Raw genomic sequence first — 14,923 nt, forward strand, 5'->3', positions numbered from 1 at the left:
GCCCCTCCTCTCCCCGGAGCCCCTCCTCCCTCAAAGCCCCGCCTCCTCCCTGAGGCCCCGCCCTCTCAAGGCCCCGCCTCCCTCCCTTGAGGCCCCTCCTCTCCCCAGAGCCCCACCTCCCCTCTTCAAGACTCCGCCTCCTCCCAGAAGCCACTCCCACTGAGGCCCACTCTTCTCTCAAAGCCCCGCCCCCATGGCCCCACCTCTTCCCTGAGGCCCCTCCCCTCAAAGCCCCGCCTCCTCCCTGAGGCCCCTCCCCCTTAGAGGCACCTCCCCCTTAGAGGCACCTCCCATGAGGCCCTCATCTACCTGGAGCCCCTCCTCCCTCAAAGCCCCGCCCCCTCCTCATGGCCCCGACTCTTCCCTGAACCCCTCCCCTCAAAGCTCCGCCTCCCTGAGGCCCCTCCCCTGAGGCCCTCCTCCCCAGAGCCCCTCCTCCCTCAATGCCCCACCCCCTCCTAGAAGCCCCTCCCACCGAGGCCCCACCTCCCTCCCTTGAGGCCCCTCCTCTCCCCGGAGCCCCTCCTCCCTCAAAGCCCCGCCCCCCATGGCCCCCTGAAGCTCCTCCCCTCAAAGCCCCGCCTCCTCCCTGAGGCCCCGCCCCCTCAAGGCCCTGCCTCCCTCCCTTGAGGCCCCTCCTCTCCCCAGAGCCCCTCCTCCCCCAAAGCCCTGCCCCCTCCCAGAAGCCCCTCCCACCGAGGGCCCTCCTCCCTCAAAGCCCCGCCTCCTCCCTGAGGCCCCGCCCCCTCGAGGCCCCGCCTCCCTCCCTTGAGGCCCCTCCTCTCCCCAGAGCCCCTCCTCCCCCAAAGCCCCACCCCCCCATGGCCCCCCTGAACCCCCTCCCCTCGAGGCCCCGCCTCCTCCCTGAGGCCCCGCCCCCTCGAGGCCCCGCCCCCCTCCCCGAGGCCCCACCTCTCTCCCTTGAAGCCCCACCTCCCTCCCCCCGGGCCCCGCCTCCCCGAGGCCCCGCCCCCCTCCCCGAGGCCCCACCTCTCTCCCTTGAAGCCCCACCTCCCTCCCCCCGGGCCCCGCCTCCCCGAGGCCCCGCCCCCCTCCCCGAGGCCCCACCTCTCTCCCTTGAAGCCCCGCCCCCCTCCCCCCGGGCCCCGCCTCCCCGAGGCCCCGCCCCCCTCCCCTCGAGGCCCCGCCTCCCCGAGGCCCCGCCCCCCAGCACACAGCCACGGGAGGGGCCTTCGCCGTCTTTATTCCTCGGCCGGGGGCGGGGGGGCGTGGCCGCCGCCGCGGGGGCGTGTTCAGGGGCGGGGGGGCGGGGCCAGCGGGGCCTCCCGGGCCAGCAGGCGGCGCAGGCGCTGGGCGTACTGCTGGGGGCTCTCCCGGGCGCCGCGGGGCGGTCTCCCCCCGGGCAGGTGCCGCTCGGCCGCCGCGCACAGCTCGGCCGCGCTGTAGAGCCGCGCCGGGTCCAGGCGGTGCTCGTTGATGAGCCGCACCAGGTACTCCGTGTAGTGCGCCCTGGCGTGCGCGGGCTCCGCTCACACCCGGCCGGCCCCTCGGGGGCCCAACGCCCCATAGGGACCCCCAAACACCCCTTAGGGACCCCTCAGGGACCCCCCAACGCCCCGCAGGGACCCCTCAGGGGCCCCCAAACACCCCATAGGGGACCCCGAGCGCCCCACAGGGACCCACAAACACCCCATAGGGACCCCACAGGGACCCCCAAATACCCCATAGGGACCCCCGAGCGCCCCACGGAGACCCACAAACACCCCATAGGGACCCCTCAGGGGCCCCCAAACACCCCATAGGGACCCCCGAGCGCCCCACGGAGACCCACAAACACCCCATAGGGACCCCACAGGGACCCACAAACACCCCATAGGGACCCCTCCGGGGCCCCCCAACGCCCCATAGGGGACCCCGAGCGCCCCACAGGGACCCACAAACACCCCATAGGGACCCCACAGGGACCCCCAAATACCCCATAGGGACCCCACAGGGACCCACAAACGCCCCATAGGGACCCCCTTAAGGACCACAGTCACCCCCGAGCGCCCCACAGGGACCCACAAACACCCCCCATGTGCCCCATAAGGACCCCACATACCCCCCCCGTGCCCCACATACCCCCCCAGCGCCCCCCAAGTGCCCCCCAGCGCCCCCCAAGTGCCCCCCAGCGCCCCCCCAGCGCCCCCCAGCGCCCCCCAGCGCCCCGCTCACCGGCAGAGCCCGGCCTGCCCCGGGGGGGTCTCTCTGCCGCAGGGCTCGTCCCGCAGCCCGGCCCCCGTCTCCTTCTGCTCCAGCACCCCGCAGCCCCCTGCGCCCACAGCCTCAGCGCCCGCCCCACACTTGGGGGGCCGCCCCACGCCGGGGGGGCGCAGGGGAGGGGGGAAGGAAGGGGGGAAGGGGGGGAAGGGGCTCCCCACCTCCGGGCACGGGCTCGGCCCCGGCCGGCGGCTCCGTGTCGAAGGGCACTCCGCCTTCCTGGGGGGCACAGCGGGCGCTGCCCCATGGCTGCCCCATAGACACCCACCGTGCCCCATGGCCGCCCCAGAGAGACCCACCGTGCCCCATAGCCACCCCCTGCCCCATAGAGACCCCCAACTGCCCCATAGCCACCCCCTGCCCCATAGAGACCCACCGTGCCCCATAGCTGCCCCATAGACACCCACCGTGCCCCATGGCTGCCCCAGAGAGACCCACCATGCCCCATAGCTGCCCCATAGACACCCACCGTGCCCCATAGCCGCCCCATAGACACCCACCGTGCCCCATGGCTGCCCCATAGAGCCCCACGGTGCCCCATGGCCACCCCCTGCCCCATAGAGACCCCCAACTGCCCCATAGCCACTCCCCTGCCCCATAGCCGCCCCATAGAGACCCCCCAACTGCCCCATAGCCACCCCCCTGCCCCATAGAGACCCCCAACTGCCCCATAGTTGCCCCCCTGCCCCATGGCCACCCCATAGAGACCCCCAACTGCCCTATAGCCACTCACTCCATAGCCGCCCCCCCGCCCCATAGAGACCCCCAGCTGCCCCATGGCCGCCCCATAGAGACCCACTGTGCCCCATGGCCGCCCCATAGAGACCCCCAGCTGCCCCATAGCCACCCCCCCCGCCCCACAGCCGCCCCCCCGCCCCACAGCCGCCCCCCTGCCCCACAGCCCCCCCCCGCCCCCCAGCTGCCCCCCTGCCCCACAGCCGCCCCACAGCCCCCCCCCGCCCCATAGCCGCCCCCCAGCTGCCCCCCTGCCCCACAGCCGCCCCCCGCCCCATAGCCGCCCCCCGGCGCACCCGCAGCAGGCGCTGGAGGCGGGGGGGCTCCCAGTCGCGCAGGTAGAAGAGGCAGTCGCGGGGGTGGTGGCCGTGCAGGGCCCCCCGCAGCGCACAGCCCTCCTCGGGGCAGCTCTGCCGCCCACCGTCACCCCACGGCGGCCCCACAGGGGCCCCGCAGGGACCCCCCGCCCCACAGCGCCCCCAGCCCCGCAGGGACCCCCCGCCCCACAGCGCCCCCAGCCCCACAGGGGCCCCCCGCCCCATAGCGCCCCCAGCCCCATAGGGGCCCCGCAGGGACCCCCCGCCCCACAGCGCCCCCAGCCCCACAGGGGCCCCCCGCCCCATAGCGCCCCCAGCCCCATAGGGGCCCCGCAGGGACCCCCCGCCCCACAGCGCCCCCAGCCCCACAGGGGCCCCCCGCCCCATAGCGCCCCCAGCCCCATAGGGGCCCCGCAGGGACCCCCCGCCCCACAGCGCCCCCAGCCCCACAGGGGCCCCCCGCCCCATAGCGCCCCCAGCCCCATAGGGGCCCCGCAGGGACCCCCCGCCCCACAGCGCCCCCAGCCCCACAGGGGCCCCCCGCCCCATAGCGCCCCCAGCCCCATAGGGGCCCCGCAGGGACCCCCCGCCCCACAGCGCCCCCAGCCCCACAGGGACCCCCTGCCCCATAGCGCCCCCAGCCCCATAGGGGCCCCGCAGGGACCCCCCGCCCCATAGGGACACCATGGAGACCCACTGTGACCCACAGCCACCCCATAGGGACCCCCCACCCTATAGGGACCCCACAAGGACCCACCCTGCCCCATAGGGACACTCCCTGCCCCACAGAGACCCTCCCCTGCCCTATAGGGACCCCCCCGCCCCATAGAGACCCCATAGGCACCCCTCAGCCCCACAGGGACCCCCCACATACCCCATAGAGACCCACTGTGACCCACAGCCGCCCCATAGGGACCCCCCACCCCATAGGAACCCCATAGGGACACCCCCAGCCCCATAGGGACCCACTGTGACCCACAGCCGCCCCATAGGAACCCCATAGGGATACCCCCAGCCCCATAGAGACCCACTGTGACCCACAGCCGCCCCATAGGAACCCCCCACCCCATAGGCGCCCCACAGGGACACATCCTGCCCCATAGAGACCCCCGAAGGACCCCCCCCAGCCCCATAGGGACCCCACCCCCCGCCCCATAGGGACCCCCCCCCGCCCCATAGGGACCCCCCCCAGCCCCATAGCGCCCCCCAGCCCCATAGCGCCCCCCGCCCCATAGCGCCCCCCGGCCCCACTCACGTCCTTGGCGTGGAAGGGGCGGGAGCAGCCGCTGCAGAAGTGGTGTCGGCACTGGGAGCACTGGAAGTGCATACAGCCCCCCCGGGCCAGCGCGTACCACACCCCGCACTGCGGGCACGCTGTGGGGCAGCCGTGGGGCAGCCGTGGGGCCCACAGCCACCCCCCGCCCCCGCCGTGGGGCAGGGACACCCCCCCACCCCCCCGCGCCCGCCGTGGGGCACCCACCGATGCCGTGCTCCCGCAGGAAGGCCGTCAGCCCCACGGGCGCCGCTTGGGGGTCGCGGGCGCTCAGCCAGGCCCCGAACTCGGCGCAGGAGAGGGTGGCGTGCTGGGGGTCCCACTGCCGGGGGGGTCTACGCTGCCCCACGGGGACCCACAGCCGCCCCACGGGGGGACGCGCTGCCCCATAGCGACCCGCAGCTGCCCCACGGGGGAACGGGCTGCCCCATAGCGACCCACAGCCGCCCCACAGGGGGATGTGCTGCCCCATAGCGACCCACAGCTGCCCCATAGCGACCCACAGCCGCCCCACGGGGGGACGCGCTGCCCCATAGCGACCCACAGCCGCCCCACAGGGGGATGTGCTGCCCCATAGCAACCCACAGCCGCCCCACGGGGGGATGTGCTGCCCCATAGCGACCCACAGCTGCCCCATAGCGACCCACAGCTGCCCCATAGCGACCCACAGCCGCCCCACGGGGGGATGCGCTGCCCCATAGCGACCCACAGCTGCCCCATAGCGACCCACAGCCGCCCCACGGGGGGACGTGCTGCCCCATAGCGACCCACAGCTGCCCCATAGCGACCCACAGCTGCCCCATAGCGACCCACAGCCGCCCCACGGGGGGATGTGCTGCCCCATAGCGACCCACAGTGATCCACAACCACCCCATGGGGACCCACACTGCCCCATAGCGACCCACAGCCACCCCATGGGGACACACTGACCCATAGGGACCCACACTGCCCCACAACCACCCCATGGGAACCCATGCTGCCCCATAGCGACCCACAGCGACCCACAACCACCCCACGGGGACCCACACTGCCCCACACTGCCCCACGCCCCCCCCCAGGGGGACACCCGCGCCCGCAGGGACTTGCGCTGCCCCACACTTCCCAGCCCCACGGAGCCCCCCCGCCCCACGTCTCCCCACAGACCGGGCGCTGGCAGCGGGGGCAGAAGCGCTGTTGGCACTGGGGGCACTGGGCCGGGCCCTGTTCCGCCTCGAAGATGAACCCGAAGGAGCACTTGGGGGGCAGAGAGAGGTGGGGGTCAGCCCCACGGCGCCCCGCTGTCACCCCAGCCCCACAGAGAGCCCCCCAATCCCTCCCCCCGCCCCATAGAGCCCCCCCAGACACCCCATAGAGCCCCACACCCCCCTGCCCCACACCTCCTCTGCCCCACACCCCCGCCCCACACCCCCCTGCCCCACACCCCCCTGCCCCACACCCCCCCTGCCCCACACCCCCCTGCCCCACACCCCCCAGCCCCACACCCCCCCTGCCCCACCCCCGCCCCCCACCTGGATGCACCAGAGGAATTTGGGGTCCCGCATCAGCTCCAGCTCCGTCAGCTTCTGGGTGAAGAGCTGATAGGTGGCGGCGTCCAAACACTGCCGCAGCTGCGGGGGGGTGGGGGGGGGTGAGGAATGGGGGGCAGAACCCCCAAACCCCCCCCCCGGACCCCCCCCGGGACCCCCAACTCCCCCCCGGGACCCCCAACTCCCCCCCGGGGCCCCGAGAGGCTCAGGGTGGGCAGTGACAGTCGGGGACCGCAACTGAGGGGGAACTTGTGGGGCTCAGAGCCCCCCGATGTGATCACTGGGGGGTCACAGCCCCCCCCCCCCCCCATAGGGCCACTTGTGGGTCACAGCCCCCCATGTGATTACTTGTGGGTCACACCCCCTATGTAGTCACTTGTGGGCCTGTTCCCCCCCCCCCCCAGGGCCACTTGTGGGTCACAGCCCCCCATGTGATCACTTATGGGTCCCCCCAATGTGGTCACTTGTGGGTCACAGCCCCCCATGGCAGCACTTGTGGGTCCCCCCCCCATATGACCACTTGTGGGTCGTCGTCCCCCCCATGTGACCACTTGTGGGTCCCCCCATGGCAGCAGTTGTGGGTCCCCCCCCCCCATGTGACCACTTGTGGGTCCCAGCCCCCCATGGCAGCACTTGTGGGTCCCCCCCATGGCAGCAGTTGTGGGTCCCCCCCCATGTGGTCACTTGTGGGTCAGACCTTCCCCCCCTGTGACCACTTGTGGGACCCCCATGTGATCACTTATGGGTCCCAGCCCCCCATGGCCACTTATGGGTCCCAGCCCCCCCTGTGACCACTTGTGGGTCCCCCCCCCCCATGTGACCACTTGTGGGTCCCCCCATGGCAGCACTTGTGGGTCCCAGCCCCCCATGGCCACTTGTGGGTCCCCCCCATGGCAGCACTTATGGGTCACAGCCCCCCATGTGATCACTTGTGGGTCCCAGCCCCCCATGGCCACTTATGGGTCACAGCCCCCCATGGCAGCACTTATGGGTCGTCCCCCCCCATGTGACCACTTGTGGGTCCCCCCATGGCAGCACTTGTGGGTCCCAGCCCCCCCCATGGCCACTTGTGGGTCCCCCCTGGGCCCCACCTGCGCGTCGAGGGTGGAGAAGTAGCAGAGGCGCTGTTGGTCGTCGCGCAGGTCGGGGCGGGCGCAGGAGGGGCAGACGAGCGCTCCCACCGCCCTCTCGCGCACCGCGATGGTGAAGTGCCGCCGGAAGCACTCGGGGCACAGCGCACACTCGCAGCCCGTCAGCCACTGCGCCTGCGGGGCAGGAGGGTCCCACTGCGCCCCATGGCTGCCCCATGGCTGCCCCATGGCGCCCCACTGTGCCCCACTGCGCCCCACTGCGCCCCACTGCGCCCCACTGCCGGAAGCACTCGGGGCACAGCGCACACTCGCAGCCCGTCAGCCACTGCGCCTGCGGGGCAGGAGGGTCCCACTGCGCCCCATGGCTGCCCCATGGCTGCCCCATGGCGCCCCATAGCTGCCCCACTGCGCCCCACTGCGCCCCACTGCCGGAAGCACTCGGGGCACAGCGCACACTCGCAGCCCGTCAGCCACTGCGCCTGCGGGGCAGGAGGGTCCCACTGCGCCCCATGGCTGCCCCATGGCTGCCCCATGGCGCCCCATAGCTGCCCCACTGCGCCCCACTGCGCCCCACTGCCGGAAGCACTCGGGGCACAGCGCACACTCGCAGCCCGTCAGCCACTGCGCCTGCGGGGCAGCAGGGTCCACTGCGCCCCACTGCGCCCCATAGCTGCCCCACTGCGCCCCAGTGCGCCCCACGGCTGCCCCACTGCGCCCCACTGCCGGAAGCACTCAGGGCACAGCGCACACTCGCAGCCCGTCAGCCACTGCGCCTGCGGGGCAGGAGGGTCCCACTGTGCCCCATGGCTGCCCCATGGCTGCCCCACTGCGCCCCACTGCGCCCCATGGCTGCCCCACTGCGCCCCACTGCGCCCCATGGCTGCCCCACTGCGCCCCACTGCCGGAAGCACTCGGGGCACAGCGCACACTCGCAGCCCGTCAGCCACTGCGCCTGCGGGGCAGGAGGGTCCCACTGCGCCCCATGGCTGCCCCATGGCTGCCCCATGGCGCCCCATAGCTGCCCCACTGCGCCCCACTGCGCCCCACTGCCGGAAGCACTCGGGGCACAGCGCACACTCGCAGCCCGTCAGCCACTGCGCCTGCGGGGCAGCAGGGTCCCACTGCGCCCCACTGCGCCCCATAGCTGCCCCATGGCGCCCCATAGCTGCCCCACTGTGCCCCACTGCGCCCCACTGCGCCCCATGGCTGCCCCACTGCCGGAAGCACTCGGGGCACAGCGCACACTCGCAGCCCGTCAGCCACTGCGCCTGCGGGGCAGGAGGGTCCCACTGTGCCCCATGGCGCCCCATGGCTGCCCCATGGCGCCCCATAGCTGCCCCACTGCGCCCCACTGCGCCCCACTGCCGGAAGCACTCGGGGCACAGCGCACACTCGCAGCCCGTCAGCCACTGCGCCTGCGGGGCAGGAGGGTCCCACTGTGCCCCATGGCGCCCCATGGCTGCCCCATGGCGCCCCATAGCTGCCCCACTGCGCCCCACTGCGCCCCACTGCGCCCCACTGCCGGAAGCACTCGGGGCACAGCGCACACTCGCAGCCCGTCAGCCACTGCGCCTGCGGGGCAGGAGGGTCCCACTGCGCCCCATGGCTGCCCCATGGCTGCCCCATGGCGCCCCATAGCTGCCCCACTGCGCCCCACTGCGCCCCACTGCCGGAAGCACTCGGGGCACAGCGCACACTCGCAGCCCGTCAGCCACTGCGCCTGCGGGGCAGCAGGGTCCCACTGTGCCCCATGGCTGCCCCATAGCTGCCCCACTGCGCCCCATAGCTGCCCCACTGCGCCCCACTGCGCCCCACTGCCGGAAGCACTCGGGGCACAGCGCACACTCGCAGCCCGTCAGCCACTGCGCCTGCGGGGCAGGAGGGTCCCACTGCGCCCCACGGCTGCCCCATAGCTGCCCCACTGCGCCCCATAGCTGCCCCACTGCGCCCCACTGCGCCCCACTGCCGGAAGCACTCGGGGCACAGCGCACACTCGCAGCCCGTCAGCCACTGCGCCTGCGGGGCAGGAGGGTCCCACTGCGCCCCATGGCTGCCCCATGGCTGCCCCATGGCGCCCCATAGCTGCCCCACTGCGCCCCATAGCTGCCCCACTGCACCCCACTGCGCCCCACTGCCGGAAGCACTCGGGGCACAGCGCACACTCGCAGCCCGTCAGCCACTGCGCCTGCGGGGCAGGAGGGTCCCACTGTGCCCCATGGCTGCCCCATAGCTGCCCCACTGCGCCCCATAGCTGCCCCACTGCGCCCCACTGCGCCCCACTGCCGGAAGCACTCGGGGCACAGCGCACACTCGCAGCCCGTCAGCCACTGCGCCTGCGGGCCAGGAGGGTCCCACTGCGCCCCATGGCTGCCCCATAGCTGCCCCATGGCGCCCCATAGCTGCCCCACTGCGCCCCACTGCGCCCCACTGCCGGAAGCACTCGGGGCACAGCGCACACTCGCAGCCCGTCAGCCACTGCGCCTGCGGGGCAGCAGGGTCCCACTGTGCCCCATGGCTGCCCCATAGCTGCCCCACTGCGCCCCATAGCTGCCCCACTGCGCCCCACTGCGCCCCACTGCCGGAAGCACTCGGGGCACAGCGCACACTCGCAGCCCGTCAGCCACTGCGCCTGCGGGGCAGGAGGGTCCCACTGTGCCCCATGGCTGCCCCATAGCTGCCCCACTGCGCCCCATAGCTGCCCCACTGCGCCCCACTGCGCCCCACTGCCGGAAGCACTCGGGGCACAGCGCACACTCGCAGCCCGTCAGCCACTGCGCCTGCGGGGCAGGAGGGTCCCACTGCGCCCCATGGCTGCCCCATAGCTGCCCCATGGCGCCCCATAGCTGCCCCACTGCGCCCCACTGCGCCCCACTGCCGGAAGCACTCGGGGCACAGCGCACACTCGCAGCCCGTCAGCCACTGCGCCTGCGGGGCAGGAGGGTCCCACTGTGCCCCATGGCTGCCCCATAGCTGCCCCACTGCGCCCCATAGCTGCCCCACTGCGCCCCACTGCGCCCCACTGCCGGAAGCACTCGGGGCACAGCGCACACTCGCAGCCCGTCAGCCACTGCGCCTGCGGGGCAGGAGGGTCCCACTGCGCCCCATGGCTGCCCCATAGCTGCCCCATGGCGCCCCATAGCTGCCCCACTGCGCCCCACTGCGCCCCACTGCCGGAAGCACTCGGGGCACAGCGCACACTCGCAGCCCGTCAGCCACTGCGCCTGCGGGGCAGCAGGGTCCCACTGTGCCCCATGGCTGCCCCATAGCTGCCCCACTGCGCCCCATAGCTGCCCCACTGCGCCCCACTGCGCCCCACTGCCGGAAGCACTCGGGGCACAGCGCACACTCGCAGCCCGTCAGCCACTGCGCCTGCGGGGCAGGAGGGTCCCACTGTGCCCCATGGCGCCCCATGGCTGCCCCATGGCGCCCCATAGCTGCCCCACTGCGCCCCACTGCGCCCCACTGCGCCCCACTGCCGGAAGCACTCGGGGCACAGCGCACACTCGCAGCCCGTCAGCCACTGCGCCTGCGGGCCAGGAGGGTCCCACTGCGCCCCATGGCTGCCCCATAGCTGCCCCATGGCGCCCCATAGCTGCCCCACTGCGCCCCACTGCGCCCCACTGCCGGAAGCACTCGGGGCACAGCGCACACTCGCAGCCCGTCAGCCACTGCGCCTGCGGGGCAGCAGGGTCCCACTGTGCCCCATGGCTGCCCCATAGCTGCCCCACTGCGCCCCATAGCTGCCCCACTGCGCCCCACTGCGCCCCACTGCCGGAAGCACTCGGGGCACAGCGCACACTCGCAGCCCGTCAGCCACTGCGCCTGCGGGGCAGGAGGGTCCCACTGCGCCCCACGGCTGCCCCATAGCTGCCCCACTGCGCCCCATAGCTGCCCCACTGCGCCCCACTGCGCCCCACTGCCGGAAGCACTCGGGGCACAGCGCACACTCGCAGCCCGTCAGCCACTGCGCCTGCGGGGCAGGAGGGTCCCACTGCGCCCCATGGCTGCCCCATGGCTGCCCCATGGCGCCCCATAGCTGCCCCACTGCGCCCCATAGCTGCCCCACTGCGCCCCACTGCGCCCCACTGCCGGAAGCACTCGGGGCACAGCGCACACTCGCAGCCCGTCAGCCACTGCGCCTGCGGGGCAGGAGGGTCCCACTGTGCCCCATGGCTGCCCCATAGCTGCCCCACTGCGCCCCATAGCTGCCCCACTGCGCCCCACTGCGCCCCACTGCCGGAAGCACTCGGGGCACAGCGCACACTCGCAGCCCGTCAGCCACTGCGCCTGCGGGCCAGGAGGGTCCCACTGCGCCCCATGGCTGCCCCATAGCTGCCCCATGGCGCCCCATAGCTGCCCCACTGCGCCCCACTGCGCCCCACTGCCGGAAGCACTCGGGGCACAGCGCACACTCGCAGCCCGTCAGCCACTGCGCCTGCGGGGCAGCAGGGTCCCACTGTGCCCCATGGCTGCCCCATAGCTGCCCCACTGCGCCCCATAGCTGCCCCACTGCGCCCCACTGCGCCCCACTGCCGGAAGCACTCGGGGCACAGCGCACACTCGCAGCCCGTCAGCCACTGCGCCTGCGGGGCAGGAGGGTCCCACTGCGCCCCACGGCTGCCCCATAGCTGCCCCACTGCGCCCCATAGCTGCCCCACTGCGCCCCACTGCGCCCCACTGCCGGAAGCACTCGGGGCACAGCGCACACTCGCAGCCCGTCAGCCACTGCGCCTGCGGGGCAGGAGGGTCCCACTGCGCCCCATGGCTGCCCCATGGCTGCCCCATGGCGCCCCATAGCTGCCCCACTGCGCCCCATAGCTGCCCCACTGCACCCCACTGCGCCCCACTGCCGGAAGCACTCGGGGCACAGCGCACACTCGCAGCCCGTCAGCCACTGCGCCTGCGGGGCAGGAGGGTCCCACTGCGCCCCATGGCTGCCCCATGGCTGCCCCATGGCGCCCCATAGCTGCCCCACTGCGCCCCATAGCTGCCCCACTGCACCCCACTGCGCCCCACTGCCGGAAGCACTCGGGGCACAGCGCACACTCGCAGCCCGTCAGCCACTGCGCCTGCGGGGCAGGAGGGTCCCACTGTGCCCCATGGCTGCCCCATAGCTGCCCCACTGCGCCCCATAGCTGCCCCACTGCGCCCCACTGCGCCCCACTGCCGGAAGCACTCGGGGCACAGCGCACACTCGCAGCCCGTCAGCCACTGCGCCTGCGGGGCAGGAGGGTCCCACTGGGCCCCACGGCTGCCCCATAGCTGCCCCACTGCGCCCCACTGTGCCCCACTGCGCCCCACTGCGCCCCACTGCCGGAAGCACTCGGGGCACAGCGCACACTCGCAGCCCGTCAGCCACTGCGCCTGCGGGCCAGCAGGGTCCCACTGTGCCCCATGGCTGCCCCATAGCTGCCCCATGGCGCCCCATAGCTGCCCCATGGCGCCCCACCGCGCCCCACTGCCGGAAGCACTCGGGGCACAGCGCACACTCGCAGCCCGTCAGCCACTGCGCCTGCGGGGCAGGAGGGTCCCACTGTGCCCCACTGCGCCCCATAGCTGCCCCACTGCGCCCCACTGCGCCCCATGGCTGCCCCACTGCGCCCCACTGCACCCCACTGCCGGAAGCACTCGGGGCACAGCGCACACTCGCAGCCCGTCAGCCACTGCGCCTGCGGGGCAGGAGGGTCCACTGGGCCCCACTGCGCCCCATAGCTGCCCCACTGCGCCCCATGGCTGCCCCACTGCGCCCCACCTGCGCCCCACTGCGCCCCACTGCGCCCCACTGCGCCCCACTGCCGGAAGCACTCGGGGCACAGCGCACACTCGCAGCCCGTCAGCCACTGCGCCTGCGGGGCAGGAGGGTCCCACTGCGCCCCACTGCGCCCCATAGCTGCCCCATGGCGCCCCATGGCTGCCCCACTGCGCCCCACTGCGCCCCACTGCCGGAAGCACTCGGGGCACAGCGCACACTCGCAGCCCGTCAGCCACTGCGCCTGCGGGCCAGCAGGCTCCACTGTGCCCCACTGCGCCCCACTGCGCCCCATGGCTGCCCCACTGCGCCCCACTGCCGGAAGCACTCGGGGCACAGCGCACACTCGCAGCCCGTCAGCCACTGCGCCTGCGGGGCAGGAGGGTCCCACTGGGCCCCATGGCTGCCCCATGGCTGCCCCATGGCGCCCCATAGCTGCCCCACTGCGCCCCACTGCGCCCCACTGCGCCCCACTGCGCCCCACGGCTGCCCCACTGCACCCCACTGCGCCTGCGGGCCAGCAGGCTCCACTGCGCCCCACGGCTGCCCCACTGCGCCCCACGGCTGCCCCACTGCGCCCCACGGCTGCCCCATGGCTGCCCCACCGTGCCCCACTGCGCCTGCGGGCCAGCAGGCTCCACTGCGCCCCACTGCGCCCCATGGCTGCCCCACTGCGCCCCACAGCAGCCCCACACCCCACTGACCCCCCACGACCCCCAGTGTCCCCCAGAACCTCCCAGTCATCCCCCCCCATGTCCCCATTACCCCTCCCAGTCCCTCCCAGTGCCCTCCAGTGCCCTCCCAGTCCCTCCCAGTCCCCCCATTACCCCTCCCAGTCCCTCCCAGTCCCCCCATTACCCTCCCAGTCCCCCCCAGCCCTCCCCGTTACCCCTCCCAGTCCCTCCCAGTCCCCCCATTACCCCTCCCAGTCCCCCCCCCAGTCCCCCCATTACCCCTCCCAGTCCCTCCCAGTCCCCCCATTACCCTCCCAGTCCCCCCAGCCCTCCCCGTTACCCCTCCCAGTCCCTCCCAGTCCCCCCATTACCCCTCCCAGTCCCCCCCCAGTCCCCCCATTACCCCTCCCAGTCCCTCCCAGTCCCCCCATTACCCCTCCCAGTCCCTCCCAATCCCCCCCAGTCCCCCCCAATCCCTCCCAGTCCCTCCCAATCCCCCCCAATCCCTCCCAGTCCCCCCATTACCCTCCCAATCCCCCCCATTACCCCTCCCAGTGCCCCCCAGTCCCCTCCCAGTCCCCCCCAGTCCCCCCCAGTCCCTCCCAATCCCCCCAGTCCCTCCCACTCCCCCCCATTACCCCTCCCAGTGCCCCCCAGTGCCCCCAGTGCCCCACCTGGTGCCGGGGCAGGGCCCCCCCGCAGACGGCGCACTCGCAGCGCAGACGCCGGCGCAGCGCGGCGCGGTCGGGGCAGCGCCCCACGGCCTCCACCAGTTCGGCCACTCCCCGCGGGCCCAGGGCCAGCTCCCGCCCCAGGCTGGCCACCAGCGCCGCCCGGCCCCAGCTGGCCAAGCCCAGCGTGGCCAGTGCCCGCCGCACCACCGCCTGCCGGCCAGCGCCGCCCCGTCCGTTACGGGTCACCAGTCGCCCCCGACCCAGACCAGTGACCCCCACCCCAAACCAGCGACCTTAAACCCCAAACCAGTAACCCTAAATCCCATCCCAGTGACCCAGACCCCAAACCAGTAACCCTAAACCCCAAACCAGTAACCCTAAACCCCATCCCAGTGACCCAGACCACAAACCAGTGACCCCGAGCCCTCCCCCAGTGACCCCCTCCCCAAACCAGTAACCTTAAACCCCAAACCAGTGACCCAAACCCCATCCCAGTGACCCAGACCCCAAACCAGTGACCCAGACCCCATCCCAGTGACCCAAAACCCCAAACCAGTAACCCTAAACCCCATCCCAGTGACCCAAACCCCAAACCAGTGACCCAAACCAGTGACCCAAACCCCAAACCAGTGACCCCAGACCCCAAACCAGTGACCCTGAGCCC

The 14,923-nt window shown here is 73.2% G+C and overlaps 1 protein-coding gene across 1 annotated transcript; it reads right to left on the bottom strand.

Annotated features, from left to right (window-relative positions):
• Positions 1 to 1,183: 1,183 nt before the first annotated feature.
• On the bottom strand, positions 1,184 to 14,552 carry LOC309684893 (E3 ubiquitin-protein ligase RNF31-like; the record flags this gene model as incomplete). Its single annotated transcript, XM_082500733.1, has 10 exons — positions 1,184 to 1,470; positions 2,176 to 2,272; positions 2,382 to 2,439; positions 3,252 to 3,365; positions 4,528 to 4,646; positions 4,753 to 4,867; positions 5,689 to 5,778; positions 6,054 to 6,152; positions 7,163 to 7,336; positions 14,260 to 14,552. Coding segments are annotated over 10 exons (1,376 nt in total), but the record flags the coding sequence as incomplete, so codon positions are not given.
• Between the last annotated feature and the right edge of the window lie 371 nt (positions 14,553 to 14,923).

This window comes from Vanellus vanellus (genome assembly GCF_965231255.1).
Source record: "Vanellus vanellus genome assembly, contig: HAP1_SCAFFOLD_1058, whole genome shotgun sequence".
Classification (NCBI taxonomy): Eukaryota; Metazoa; Chordata; class Aves; order Charadriiformes; family Charadriidae; genus Vanellus; species Vanellus vanellus.